Here is a 15820-nt window from a genome sequence, read left to right on the forward strand (position 1 = left end):
TGGTGGTGGCCTTTTGCAGCTGACAGATGGTAATTTTGTCAGTGCCAATTGTATTTAAGTGCACGCCAAGGTCTTTAGGCACTGCACCCGGTGTGCCGATCACCACTGAAACCACCTTTACTGGCTTGTGCCAGAGTCTTTGCAGATGATGATGATGATGATGATGATGATGATTAGGACTTAAACAGAGTGGATTCACCACTTGCTCCATTGACATGGGATCTACCCTTGTTACCACAGGGATCCCTTTTTTAAGCAGATAACACAGATATATCATCTTCCTGCCACGGTCCATAATCTTCCTGGACAATATTAGCCCACAAGTACATGTTCTTGAGTGGGCAGGCCAGTGGGGGATGATGACGACTACAGACATCTATGAGTCAGAGGAACACTTTAACTTTATCTTAGACATATGCAGACTGTAAAGGCATGCTGAAGCACTTGGTGGTCCCTAGAGAGGTGTTCTATCTGGTAAGAAAAAATATATTTTTAATTCACTGTCTTCCTCCTTTTTGTGGGGGCTCCTGCACCCTAAACCCCACAAAAGTGGAGGGTCTACTGTACTTCATTTTGCAGATTAAGTACTTTTGTGTACAATAAGCAGATAAAAGACCAAGGCTCTATTTTTTTCTGTAAATACTGAAAAACATACACATTTCACATTGTTTATTCAGCATCTTTATGACACTACAATGTATTATTTCAGAACGTCAAAGGTCTCTTCGAGTAATTTGGAATCCACTTGCACAGCTTGGTCCAAGATTATATTTTAGGACTGTTTATTCAAATGCACCCCAACACCCCCACCAAAATCCCACAAAACCACTGGAAACTTTGGAAAGAACTTTTAACACAATCACTAAGGACATTATTGCCTTCAAAAACTGCAGACAGTATGCAGTCATTGGGTGACTGCTGTGGAAGTTATAAGCATTTTTTTGCAGTTTGTCTCACAGCGTGTAGAGTCCAGCTCATCTGAATAGGAATTTCCCATGACTATATCACTAATTTACCCATTTGATTGTGACTCTTATTGCACACAGTGGAAATTTAGATATTTATATCTGTAGATCAGTGGTTCCCAACTTTTAGTCCTTCAGATGTTTTGGGGCTTTAGTTCCCACAATTCTTAACAACTGGTAAACCGTGGCAGGAATTTCTGGGAGTTGAAGTCCAAAACAACTGGAAGACCAAAGGTTGGGAATCACTGCTGTTGATAATAATTTTATTTTACCATCTCATGAAGAATAACTTTATAGAATATTTTTAAAAGGCTACATAGTGATCAAAGTGCTCTGAATAAAATATATCCTTTACACTATATACGAGAAGCATGATCCTATACATGTCTACTCAAAAGTAAGAATGAGTTCAGTGTGACTTAATCCTATAGAAGAAAGTATAAAAATACATTCTTAAATTTCCGCAAATTTAAGAATGATGTTCTTTTCTTGCACACTGTTTACCAGTCTGAATTCAATAGCCAAGGACCTTCCATTGAACAAAGTCACAACTTCATTCTGTGTGGTTTGTTGCAATAGCCCTTTCATGTGTAACAGTTGACTTTCGACCTCTTGCTCATCTTCTGAGGTCATATATCAATAATCGGAGATTTCTGAGTGAAGTTTACTGTTTGAACACCAGCAAGCTGCAAAACACTGTTAATGGGTACGTGATCCAACCTGTTCTTATCCAAATGCACAAAGTGGACTTGATTACCTGGAAGAAATGAAAAAACAACACCATTAATGCCTGTCTCTGCAAAATATTGCTTCATCATTATGATGGCATTTCAGTCATTGTGTTCAAGTTTTCTGAGTGCTGCATTTGGACTTGGGAGAGGTTGGCTCACACTCTACATCAGCCACAGATTTATTACATTGTTTTCCAGATACAAACACTTTTTGTATCAAGCAAAGCGATTCAACAATATATGTAGGAGAGGGAGATATACATTGTTGATATTTCGTTGCAACAGCCCCAGCCTGTCCTATATTCCAGGATTTCTCGAGCAGGGTTCTCTGGAAGCCTTGGGTTCCTTCAGTAGTCATTAGGGCGTGGTGATGCAACAGGTTAAACAATTGAACTGTTGAATCTGCTGACCTAAAGATCGACAGTTCAAAGTTGTGGGTCAGATGAGCTCCCGATGTTAGCCCTAGCTCCTGCCAACCTAGCAGTTCGAAAACATGCAAATGTGAATAGATCAATAGGTACCGCTTAGGCAGGAAGGTAATAAAAGTGCCCATATAGCAATGCTGGCAACATGACCAGGAGGTTTTCTATAGACAATAGGCTCCTCAGCTTGGAAATGGAACAGGAGCACCTCCCATAGCCAGAGTTGAGCACTGCTTCCAGAAAGCTGGAGATGAATGGGGAAGCCTTTATCTTGTTCTGTGTATTTGTGTGTCATTGTTATTCCATTGTATTAAAGGCACTGAATGTTTGCCTATCTATGTATGTTGTAATCCACTCTGAGTCCCCTCCGGGAGATAGAGTGGAATATAAATGAAGTGTTGTTATTATTATTATTGGCATTTTGTGAAATACTTTTTAAAAAATTGACTTACAAATATATTTTCCCCATGTAAACATCTTTAGAAGTGGGATGTGTCTTAGAATTACAGGTGTGTGTGTATGTGTGTGTGTGTCTACACACACACACACACACACTTTTTTGATTGGTGGTACTAAAATTAGCATTCATCTTAGAATCAATGGTGTTTTTGAATAGAAGAAATAGAGCAATTACTTTCATGTAAGGGTTCACTGAGACTGATATTTTTTACACAAATATTATCTGACAACTATAAACTATTTCAAGGGTTCCTCCAGATCAGAAAGGCTGAGAAAGGATAGTGCTCATTTATACATTCAGGCTTGGAGGAGAGAAAGCAGAGAATATGAGGGAGAAACTCTTAAAGGTGTAAAATAGCAAATTTATCTAGTATATATGAAAATGCCACCAAACTGTACCAAACTAGAGCTGTAACAACAATATGTCTAACTACTGCCCACATATTACTCATAAACAGAGGAGCTGGGACAATGGGCATCTGCCTTCACTACATTTCCCTGCAAGTTGTACAATGAAAATAATCAAGTAGGAGGTTTCTTCTCTTCTTAGTTGGTAAAAATGCAGATTGCCCAGTTTTTGTTAGCATACAACATCTTTCCACAGATAGTCTCCAATTATAATTGGATGAGAGAAGATATCAGGTAACATAACCAAACATAAAGTTAATTTTTAAGGAACACCTTACCTGGACCTAAAATCAAAGTACCTCCTTGCTGTGTGGGGTCTCCTTGAAAATCAAATGCAGGGCTAAACACCGCTCTCCATATACTCTTAATGTGTCCTGACAGAATGTTGGATTTAACATGTGGGCTCTTAACTGAAATAGTATGATACAGAAAAGGAAGCATGTTAGGCATGAAAACCTATGCTTGTTGGTTAAAAAGCACATTAAAGCTGAACTTTCCTGCGTAGCTACTTGCATGTTGAAACTGAAAAGTAAATGTACTAAGTTATTTCAGTATCCAAATCCAGACCTCATGGAACATTTCCATATGTTTTGGCACTAAATGACAATGTATTGAAAATGGGAATATGTGATCACGTTTGGCTACCAAGTTAGTATTGATGGGAGATGTTAACAATTCTTTTTACTCCTAATAACCGAGAACAAGGAGAAGAAAAGAGATTTTGTGGAAAAGATAGTGGATATAGTCAGCATTAAGATACAATGAGATATCAGATATGCAATGGCAAAAGAAGAAAAATGAATGGAGAAAATAACAGGCAAGAAAGAAAATAACAAAAAATGATAGTACAGCTAGTCCACGGGTTACAGACAAGCTAGGTTTTGTAGCTTTTTCTTAAGTTGAATTTGTATGTAAATCAGAATAGGTACAATTTTAAAGTGTAACTCCAGCCAAAAATATGTATATACTAGTTTTGGATAGCACAGGGAAGCAAAACTACTGTGGGTTTGTTTTGCTGTCTATGCCCCTGTTCAGAAGATTTTCCCTCACTTTCTGTCACTGTGAGAATTGCATTTTGAAAAAAATTCCTTGTTGTGGAAACAAGGTGACAAAGCTTCAGTGGAGACATCTTTTTCCCATGATAGCTCTTTCGGGAGTGAATTTTCCTTCCTAGGGGTAGATTTCTCTCACTTCCTGTTCTCTCACCTCGGTTCTTAAATATGAGTTGCATGTAAGTTGAAAGTCTGTCTCAGGGATTGTTGGAAATTAAAACCCCCTTCAAACCTCCTCTAGTAATTTGTTTCTATATAATCCTGTTGCTTTCTTATTGTATGTATGTTCTATGTGCAGCTTTCTTTTCTTCCTCTATGTTTTCTGAGAAGTTGTGGGAAGGGCTGCAGACCACATGATCTGCTCAGAGATTCCATTAAAGCACAGACTCCATCAGACTGTATTAGCCTTTGAGACTGCTCAGACCAACATTTGACTGCTGTTGATTGTGAGAAAGATGCCCTGTGCCATCTGTACACAGAGAATTATTTCAAACATATCTGTAACTAATCTGATAAGTTATGTACCTGTGTATGCTGAACACATGAAGTTGTGAGTAAACTAAATAGGTTATTTTAGGTTACTTAATTTTTGTCTCTTGAGTGCATAATATAAAATAAGTTGTTTTATGGGAGACTATATATATTTAGGGGCACTGAAAAAGACGTCTGAAGCACTGTTATTTTGTGCCCTGGCAAAAATCTGTTTCCAGACAGATCAGAGACAATAGGTATTCAGTCTAACAACTGAAAGCTAATTTGCCTTGCATAATTATATCTGTTTGAATATCACAAGAGAAGATTATGCTCGAATGGTTTTTTTGCTCTTCTCTGAAAGGTCATGCTTTCCCAAAAGGTTATGATCTTTAAATGGTTATAAATGCCATTTCCCAAAAGTTATGGGTCTCCAGCAACACTAGCCTATGATGAGATTTGCAAGTTCAGTTTTGCAAGTTCAAGAGGCTGCATATAAGTTGAATGTAACTCAGGGACTGCCTGTATTTGAAAAGTAGGATTTTTTGTGTTCGTTGCCCAAGACAAGGCTATTTAATTACAAAATAACAAGAATATATTTCATCGTTGCAGGAACCGTAATCTCCAGATGCAATGTTAACAGTGCAACTATATACAAGTTTACATAGAAGTGATTCCAACTCTGTAAAATTGAGTTTGCTACCTGAACAGAGTCTTTACAACTGCATTCTTTTTGCTCTGTTACTATTATCTAGGAATACTTTTGCAAAAGATCAGATTCCCATACTTACATACTGATGAAAAATGATAAATTAATGTATAGAGGAAAAACCCCATATTCACAGTTAATTGTGGATTTCTTAGTTTCCCCAACACAACCCTATGGTACTTCCAGAGGAAAATATATCATAGCATTGTCTAGCAAATACCAAATGACAGTGCAAAAATGGGTTCTGCAGTTATGTGGGTTTTACTTGCACATTTCTTCAATGTAAACAATAAAAATCCATATCCACATTCACTGAGAGATAAATCTTTAGCACTCAGTCACTGCTGTTAATGGCAACCCATTCTGACAATGTTCATGCTATTGACACTCAAACACTTCTAAAGTGTTTTGCACTGATTAAGACGTAGTACATTAGGATATTCCTCTCCCTGAATCTTTACTTAATGCACATAATACCTATAATGATTTGATACTTTTTGTCTTTATGCTTTTATAGTTGAATGAAATGAATAGCTTAATGTATGCACACTCACAGCATTGCTGTCTTTGAAATTTACAGTGATGAAGCATCATCTACCTGGAGTATCGGCTGTCTCCCCGTTTTTCATGCCAAGTATTTTATAAATTTCTCTTGCTGGATCCACATATATTTCATGAGAATAACCAGTCAATTGGCAAAATGGCTGCAAGAGACACAGAAACACATAATGGTATAATATGTTGCAAGCTTTCTAGAAAAAAGGCTGCAGCTGAAAGCATGCTTTGCATGGAATAAGTGCCGCATGTTTAGGATGCATCTTGTGGTTGGTTGGTTTGTGTGTTTGGTTGCATACTGCAAGTTGCTTCTGGTGTGAGAAATCAGGTGTCTAGAAAGATGTTGCTCAGGGGACACCCGGATGTGTTACGATTCTGCAGGGAGGCTTCTCTCATGTCCCACTGGAGCACTGCAGCACACCAAAATAGCTGGGAGTTACACTGGACTGTTCTGACTTACTAGAAGCACTGCTTGACTATCAAGCAAAAAGTGGGTGCTAGAAATAATATCATACAAAAGCTGACTGGCACAACCTGGGGATCACAACCAGATACAGTGATGACATCTGTCCTTGCTCTTTGCTACTCTGCTGCTGAATATGCATGCCCAGTGTGGAACACATCTCACCACATTAAAACTGTGGCTGTGGATCTTAATGAGACATGCCACATTATCACAGGATGTCTATGCCCCACACCACTGGATAAATTATACTGTTTAGCCATTATTGCACCACCTGACATCCGCCAGAAAGTAGCAGCCAATAATGAAAGGACCAAGACAGTGACATCTCCGGCCCATCCCCTTTTTGGATATCAGCCAGCATGCCAATGCCTTAAATCAAGAAATAGCTTCCAAAGATCTACTGAGATACCCGCAGGAACACCTCAGCAAGTGATAGTCCAAAAGTGGTAGGCTAAAAGTCGGAACCTCAGTCCATGGGTGATACCAAATGAGAGACTCCCTTCTGGGCACACAGAAGACTGGGCAACTTGGAAGGCACTGAACAGATTGGGCTCTGGCACCAAAAGATACAGAACCAGTCTTATGAAATGGGGCTACAAAATGGGAGTCCACGACATGTGAGTGTGGAGAAGGGCAAACTATAGACCATGTATTACAATGCAGTCTGAGCCCTGCCACATACACAATGGAGGACCTTTTTATAGCAACACCAGAGGCACTCCAAGTGGCCATCTACTGGTCAAAGGACATTTAGTGTAATGCTAAGTTTTTAACTTTGTGTTTTTAAATACATTACAATGGTATCCCCAATTTGCTTCTGACACTATAAATAGAAAAGCTTGTGTATATAGTCCTAAACATAACATGGATGAAACCAAGTCTTATTAAAATGATTGGGGTAATTTTCAGCCAAATATATTTAAGATGAGAAGTATTCCAAAACTGCTTTTAAGATGTAGCAGTCCTCAGAGATTCAAAGTGAGTATTCAACTAATGCTTGCTGTGCAATTGATGAGAATCTTTCTGAAATAACTCTAAGAAGAAAACTAATATTCAGAAATGATTCTTCTCTGTTCTTGCTAATATTTGTTTCTATATCTTTCTATTCATTTCTTTATTTAAGTTACACTGCTATATGAACTGCTGGGAATAAGTCCTACTGACTTGTACTTACCTCTGATTGTACATGGAACATGCTATTATCCATAAAATACCTCTACCATCTTACTGCCAAAATTATCAGTGTAATCTGCCCATATGATGCAGTGGGCAGATAAAAATAAAAGTCGTATGCCCCCGGTGACACAGTGGGTTAAACTGCTGAGCTGCTGAACTTGCTGACTGAAATCTGGGGAGCGATGTGAGCTCTTGCTGTTAGCCACAGCTTCTGCTAACCTAGCAGCACTCCATGCAGTCATGCTGGCTACATGACCTTGGGAGTGTCTATGGACAACGCTGGCTCTTCAGCTTAGAAATAGAGATGAGCACCAACCCCCAGAGTCGGACACGACTGGACTTAATGTCAGGGGAAAACCTTTACCTTTGCTATGCCACATAAAACTGTTATTCTTTGCCATGGGACTCCTTGTTGCTCTTGCTGCAACAAATTAACACAGCAACTTGAGCCCAAGAAATTAGTGTCATTCAAAAACAGACTCCTGGGTAAGTAGGGCCCGTCACATTAGAACATGGATCCACTTTAAATCAGGTTTCTACCTCCTAATGAATTCTGGGGTTTGTAGTTTAGTGAGGCCCAGGACTGTCTGGCTGAACAATTGAAAGGCCCCTCTCTAAACTTCAAGCCCCAGAATCCTGCAGGAGGCAGAAACTGGATTTAAAGTGGAGCCATGCTTTAGTGTGATAAGAGCTATAATCTAGGATTTCCATCTCAGTCAGAAAAATAGCAATAATAAAAACAGAGAAGGAAAACACCCCTTCTTCAAATGAAAACAGTCAGTAAAAACAATTGCAACATCAGCAAAAGGTTAGCAAAGACTTTGCAGATATTAAAAACTATTTAACCTCCCCCCCCCCCCATTTCTGAATGGACTTCAACTCTAACATTTACATTCTATAAATTATTTTATTTTACATTGCATTACAAACTTTTACTCACTTTAATATGGTCAGGTGACGATTGCCCAATAATTACAAGTCTGACATTTGCATCCTAAAGCAAAAGAAAGCAAAGAATAGATAAGGAATGAACATATCAGAGGCATTACAAACGCTTTGAGCCTGATCACATCAACACAAGTGCTATAATTGGACCTAACCATCATTGTGGCCTTCTTTATGGCAAAACAAGATGAGATGCTAGCAAATTATAACAAAATTCCAATACTGCTGATGGTGAATGTATCAGCCCGGTCTGTCCTATATTCTGCTTAGGGTGGTTGTAGGTCCACTTCTATATTGTTATTAATTCTTTTCTATATTAATTGGTTATCGTGGAAATAGGTAATGTGCATCTGTCAAATGATAAGCTTTGATGGATTATACCAAACCATAAATATGTTCAGTTTGACCCTGATAGTGGATTTCATGTTAGATTCCAAAGATAAGCCAAGTTTAACAGGAAGAGGCTATCAGCAGAAAGCTGGCAACCAAGTAAGGAAATGGCCACAATTATAAACACCTCCCCTAGATGATTGGGATGGGGAAGGGGCAATTGCCCTAGGTCATAGGATGTCCTGCTGAGTTTGAGTGCATCTATGCTAATGATAACATAGTTTGTGCGCATTCAGATGAAGATCTACAAGCCACTGTAAATACCTTGCAGAAGCATATGAGAAGCCTTGGCCTCTCATTAAACATTGAGAAAACCAAAGTACTCTTCCAGCAGTCACCAGCCAATCCTTCTTCAATGCTAGAAAAACAGCTTAATGGTGTAATGTTAGAAAATGTTGACGATTTCTGCTACCTTGGCAGCCACCCCTCCACTAAAGTCAACATTGACACTGAAATACACCACCGCCCGAACTCTGCAAGTGCAGCATTTTTCTGAATGGAACAGAGGCTGTTTGTGGATCAGGACATTGTTTATAAAGCTATGGTCCACCCAACACTGCTATAAGCCTGCAAAACGTGGACTGTTTACAGATGTCACACTCAACTCCTGGAATGATTCCATCAGCATTGCCTCCAGAAAATCCTGAAAATCTCTTGGGAAGACAGGCAGACAAATGTCAGCATGCAGGAAAGAAGCAAAGGCCATTAGCACTTAAGCGATGCTCCTATGCCATCAACTTCACTGGACTGGCCACATTGTCCGAATGCCCAATCACCATCTCCCAAAGTAGTTACTATACTCCCAACTCAAGAATGGAAAATGGAATGTTGGTGGGCAGGAAAACAGATTTAAAGATGGGCTTAAAGCTAACCTTAAAAATTGTGGCATAAGAAAACAAGAACTGGGAAGCCCTGGCCCTTGAGTGCTGTAGCTGGATGTCAGCTGTGACCAGCAGCTACAGTGCTGTGGAATTTGAAGAGGCATAAATAGAAGGCAAAAGGAAGAAACGTGCCAAGAGGAAAGCGTGTCAAGTCAACCCTGATCAGTACTGCCTTCTACCTGGAAACTGATGTCCTCACTATAGAAGGACATGCGGGTCAAAAATAGGACTCTACAATCACCTACATACCCACTAGGAAGGCCATCATACTCGAACAATGAAGGATCACCTAAACTAAAAAATATCATAGAACTAATGTAGTGTGATACCGCTACTGACATGGCTCGATGCTATGGAATAATGGGACTTGCAGTTTTATTATGTCTTTGCCTTCTCTATCAAAGATTGTTGATGCCACATCAAACTACAACTCTGAGGATTCTCTATCATAGGGCCGTGGCACTTAAAGTGGTGCCAAGCTCCATTACAGTAGAGTCTCACTTATCCAACATAAAAGGGCCGGCAGACGTTGGATAAGTGAAAATGTTGGGTAATAAGGAGAGGTTATGGGAAAGCCTATTAAATGTCAAATTACATTATGATTTTACAAATTAAGCACCAAAACATCATGTTTTACAACAAATTGACAGAAAAAGCAGTTCAATACATAGTAATGTTATGTAGTAATTATTGCATTTACAAATTTAGCACCAAAACATCGCAATGTATTGAAACAGCTGTGGTTCCAGGCAGGAGGGAGACTGCATTGGATAATACAGAATGCTGGATGAGCGAAGGTAGGATAAGGAAGACTCTACTCTAAATGCACCTCCTAGTGAGTTGTGATCTGTCCTGTTTTTTCTTTTGGCTTACGTCCATTAGACACTGTCTTGTTTCTCTGTGTGTGCATGTGTAAAACACACAATGCATTTTAGCAGTTCTCTAACTGAACAATAATATAAAGTAACAGATGTTCCTGCCAGACTAAAAGGAATTACTGATGGACTGGATGTTACATTTGTAAACCTTTAGTATCTAAGGGATGTTCAATTAACATCTAATATTAAAAGAAAGTCAAAGGCCACACATAGAACAAATTCACAGCATGCATTTAAAAGTGAGAGCAGAAAGCAGTTAATATTCCTTTATCATACTTTGAAATATTATGCTTTAAAAAACTTACTTCTAAAAATTTCTTGGGAATTTTGGCCAGGTCCTCCACATACTCCTTACAAGTATAACACAAGAAATGCTGAAAAATGAAAATTAGAGATGTCAGATTATTTATTTACTTATGACACTTATGTGTTGCCCTTCTCACCCCGATGGGGACTCAGAGCGGCTTACAAGGTACATATTACATACAATATATTATATTATTAGCATAGTACAATATCAGCATTAAACATTGCTTTATTGCACCATACCACTATATCATAATATTATTAGTAATATTACATGTAATATAAATATATAATTATAATATCATATTATTATTATATTGCATTACATTATAATATTATAAATATTATATGTATATACAATATATTATATTATATTATATTAATAGAATGGCACAAGACATTATATGCACATTATATGCACTGCCACAAAATTATGTGATTATTAGAAAGAAACCCATTATTCAAAGTTCAGCAGTGGAACCGAGGCCCCTTCTACACTGCCCTTTATCCCAGGATCTGATCCCAGATTATCTGGAATTAAAGACTCATATAATCCAGTTTAAAGCAGATAACCTGGGATCAGATCCTGGGATAACGGGCAGTGTAGAAGAGGCTTCACTACTTCAGAGTGTGGTGGAGGCTACTTCTTTGGAGGCTTTTAAACAGAGGCTAGATGACCATCTGCCAGGGGTGTTTTGATTGTGCTTTTCCTGCACAGCAGGGGGTTGGATTGGATGCCTCATATGGTCTCTTCCAACTCTATTCACTTCCATGAAAGCAAATGAAGCACAAGGAGGAGATAGATAAGAATGCTGGGTTAAATCAATCCAGAGAGCTCATAAAACTCTTTGTGCTGGAGTTCACAACCGGTGAACCGGAGGTCTGGATACATTGCATTTATTTTAATGGCTTGAGATCACACATACACTCAAGCCATCAGAAATCAACAAAAGGACAAAAAAGATATTGTATTCTCTCTCTATGTCTGGTTGTCTGAAGATTAAGAACATGTATTTGGTGTGAATAGAGTAAACAATCCAGGAAGAAGAGCTTTTAAGAGCAGGCCATACTATTTAAATCCTATTATTTTAAACTGCCTTTTAATAGTTTAATTATATGGGGGTTGTAATGGTTAGTAATACTATTTTATTGTCGGTATTTTGAATGTTTATTAGATTGTACAGTACAACTCTTGTATCAAGTCCAAGACACATGCCTCGTGAATACCTAATACCATAAATATGTACTTTGGCGTGTGTGTGTGTGTTATGTTGTGGAGTGTGGGTAAGTGAAACTGTGTATATCAAATCCATAGTTAAGGTGGGGTCGTGATGTAGTTATTTTAATTTGTAAACTGTCGACATTCTCAGTTTTGGGCAAAAGGCAGAGTACATATAAAGATTATGAAGATGGTCATGGTGATGGTCGCAGCGACAGCAGGCCAGCACTGCTTCTGAGGCCCCTTCTACACTGCCATACAATAATTCAGATTAGCTGCTTTGAACTGGATTATATGGCAATGTGGACTCAGATAACCCAATTCAAAGCAGATATTGTGGGATTTTCTGCCTTGATATTCTGGATTATATGGCTGTGTGGAAGGGACCTGAGGCTCCTTCTACACTGCCATATGATAATCCAGATTATCTGCTTTGAACTGGATTATATTGCAGTTTAGAGTCATATAATCCAGTTCAAAGCAGGTAATCTGGATTATCTGCTTTGATTATAGGCAGTGTAGAAGGGGCCTAAAGAAGAGGAAAATAAAAAACCTATCAAGGGAGGCAATGAGAGTGTTTTCTCCTGCTGCTCATTGTGAAATGCAAAGGAGGGGACAAAAACTGTCAAAAGGTCACAATTGGGAGGGGAAATTATTCTTTCTTCAAGGAATGCTGCCCTTCTGTGAACTTTTCCCCCACTCCCTTAATTCCTAGCATTGTAGGAATTTACCACTTCACTCGATCATTTATAAGCATGGTTTTAAGCAGTCAGAGAAAAAGGGACAGGGAAAGGTATCCAAGGGAAGGGGAACACAGCAAATATAAGTGGCTGGGGTGTGAACTTTTTTCACTGGCTCCCTCTCTGCAATGGCTGGGAATGTGGGCAAGTCCAGCCTCCTATATCCAGGAACAAACCATAGAGTAACTCTAAAGTTTGTGTTGTGCACAAAACATTTTGGTGATGGCATCATGATGGTCTTCCGATGCCAAAGTTCATCTCCCTGGGGTGCATCTACACCAGGCATGGGCAAACTGCATGCTCTACAGTACACTGTAGAATAAATGCAGTGGCTTAATGTAAGTTTTCCAGGCTGTATGGCCTTGCTCGACAAGCATTCTCTCCTGATGTTTCGCCCACATTATGGCAGGTATCCTCAGATGTTGTGAGGTCTGTGGAAACTAGCAAGTGAGGTTTATGTATCTGTGGAATGTCCAGGGTGAGAGAAAGAACTCTGACAGGAAACAACCAGGGCCAGCTAACACCTCACAACAAAGGATTTCCCCAGACAGCAACCAGCCAGGCTTTGAAGCTGCAAGGCCGTTCAATGCTAATCAAGATGGTCAACACTCACACTTGCCTCAAGCAGAAAAGAGATTGTGAGTTTCCTCACAATCTCTGAGAATGCTCACCATAGATGTGGGTGAAATGTCAGGAGAGAATGCTTCTGGAACATGGCCACGCAGCCCGGAAAACTCAAAGCAACCCAAGTGATTCTGGCCATGAAAGCCTTTGACAGCATATAGAATAAATGCTGTTTGACCCTACTTTAACAGTTGTGGCTCAATGCTATGGACTCATTGGGGTTGCACTTTGGTGTAGCATCAGCAGTCTCTTCGTAGGGAAGGCTAAAGACTTTCCACGGAGTGCTATATCCCGGAATATCAAGGCAGAAAATCCCACATTATCTGAGTGTGGAGTCAGATAACCCAGTTCAAAGCTTGTGGGAACAACAAAGAGAGCCTTCTCCGCTGTGGCCCCCCAGCTCTGGAACTCGCTACCTAGTGAGATGAGGCAAACTCCCACCCTAGCAGCCTTTAAGAAAGATCTAAAAACTTGGCTTTTCCGATGTGCCTTTGGAGAATGACCATTCAACCCATTTCGTTTGTTTCCATCTACAGTTGTCCTCATGATGGACTTTCCTCTATCCTTAATAAAGGCCAAACCCCACGGCTCCTCCTTTATAAATACATTCTTTTATTCCCATCTCATTCAGGGTTTTAACATTTTAGCTTGCACATTTGGTCTGCCCTTTGTGTTTGATTTTTTTTATTATGTTATCTTGCATTGTTTATTTTAATGTTACTTTATGTATTCTGTTGTTTTGTTTTGTTTTTATTTTGCTTTATTATTATTAATAATAATTTTGCTTTATTATTATCATGTTAGCCGCCCCAAGTCCCCTTTGGGGAGATGGTGGCAGGGTATAAATATTTTTTTTAAAAAAGCAGATATTGTGGGATTTTCTGCCTTGATATTCTGGGTTGTGTGGAAGGGCCCTTTCTCAAACTACAGCCTTCATAGAATCATAGAGTTGGAAGAGACCTCATGAGCCATCCAGTCCAACCCCCTGCAGGAATATTGCATTCAAAGCACCCCCGACAGATGGCCATCCAGCCTCTGTTTAAAAGCTTCATAGAACTGACTGAGCCATTGCAGTTCAAGCAGTGTCCTCAGTTGCATTCATTCTGCAGTGTAGCGACTCACACGAATGTGGAAAGACTTTAAGCCTCACTCTTTCCACTCTTAGGGCTTTGGGGATGCATGTGCACCAGGTCTGGGCAAACTTGGGCCCTCCAGATGTTTTGGACTTCAACTCCCTCTGTTCCTAACAGCCTCGGGACGTTCCCTTTATTTTCACCCTAACCCTAACCCTCTCCCGTCCCCCTCTCACCCGCACAAAGACCACGATGGCCTTCTGGTCGTGGAAAAGGGACCCGAAAGGGATCTTCTTCCCGGCCGCATCCAGGAGCGGTGACTGAGCGGCTTCCTGAAAGAGGAGGGCGGCTTCTCTCGGCGGAGGAGGCTGGGGAAAGGCTCCGGTCCCGATCTGCCGGGTGACGGGGGTCTCTGCCATGCTGGGCTCGGCTCTGTTGGATTTTGGTAAACAAAGAGCTGCCTGGCCAGGAAGCGGCCCTTTCCTGTTTCACTTTGGCCTGCGAGGGAATGGCAGCCGGGAAACCTGGCACCCAAACGCCCTGGCTCAGCAGCCTCCGCCCAACTGGTGACGACTCAAACAGCCGATCCTGGACTCTTTTTTGGGGACTGGGAGCATATGGCTCAACCAGGGTCGCGCAGGTCCCCATCTGCACGGTAGAATTAATGTGGTTTGACAGCACTTGAATCACCATGGCTCAGGGTGCATCAGTTAGAGCTCCCCTTGAACTGCTATGGTTCAATGTTAGGAAATCATGGACGTTGCAGTTTCCCAAGGTCTTTAATGCTTTAGAATGAATGCCGTTTGAGACCTTTTGAACTGTCATGGCTCCATGCTAAAGAATCTTGGGAGTTGTAGTTTTAAAAGGTAAAGGTTGTCCCCTGACATTAAGTCCAGTCATGTCTGACTCTGGGATGTGGTGCTCATCTCCATTTCTAAGGCAAAGAGCCGGCGTTGTCCATAGACACCTCAAAGGTCATGTGGCCAGCATGACTGCATGGAGCGCCATTACCTTCCCACCGGAGTGGTACCTATTGATCTACTCACATTTGCATGTTTTCGAACTGCTAGGTTGGCAGAAGCTAGGGCTGACAGTGGAAGCTCACGCCGCTCCCCGGAATCAAACCTGTGACCTTCTGGTCAACAAGCTCAGCAGCTCAGCACTTTAACCCACTGTGCCACCATTGTAGTTTTACAAGGTCCTTAATATGAGGGTTGTTACTTGGGTTTGGATGGGAATATTTTAATAAATGAAACGCAGAAATAATCCTTAGAATGTGCTCTTTAACTACCACTATTTACTTTTCCACATAATCACCAGACAATTGGATAAATTTCTGCCAACAATGAA

At 40.2% G+C, this 15820-nt stretch overlaps 1 protein-coding gene across 1 annotated transcript; it reads right to left on the reverse strand.

Annotated features, from left to right (window-relative positions):
• Positions 1-383: 383 nt before the first annotated feature.
• On the reverse strand, positions 384-15045 carry PRXL2C (peroxiredoxin like 2C). The gene is made up of 6 exons (XM_060762053.2): positions 14707-15045; positions 10814-10882; positions 8355-8408; positions 5816-5921; positions 3264-3395; positions 384-1722 (listed from the first exon to the last, which is right to left on the reverse strand). Exons 1-6 carry the CDS (start codon positions 14887-14889, stop codon positions 1595-1597), a joined length of 672 nt encoding a protein of 223 aa, XP_060618036.2. The 5' UTR covers positions 14890-15045; the 3' UTR covers positions 384-1594.
• Between the last annotated feature and the right edge of the window lie 775 nt (positions 15046-15820).

The sequence above is a fragment of the Anolis sagrei genome, chromosome 2 (assembly GCF_037176765.1).
Source record: "Anolis sagrei isolate rAnoSag1 chromosome 2, rAnoSag1.mat, whole genome shotgun sequence".
In the NCBI taxonomy this organism is placed as follows: Eukaryota; Metazoa; Chordata; class Lepidosauria; order Squamata; family Dactyloidae; genus Anolis; species Anolis sagrei.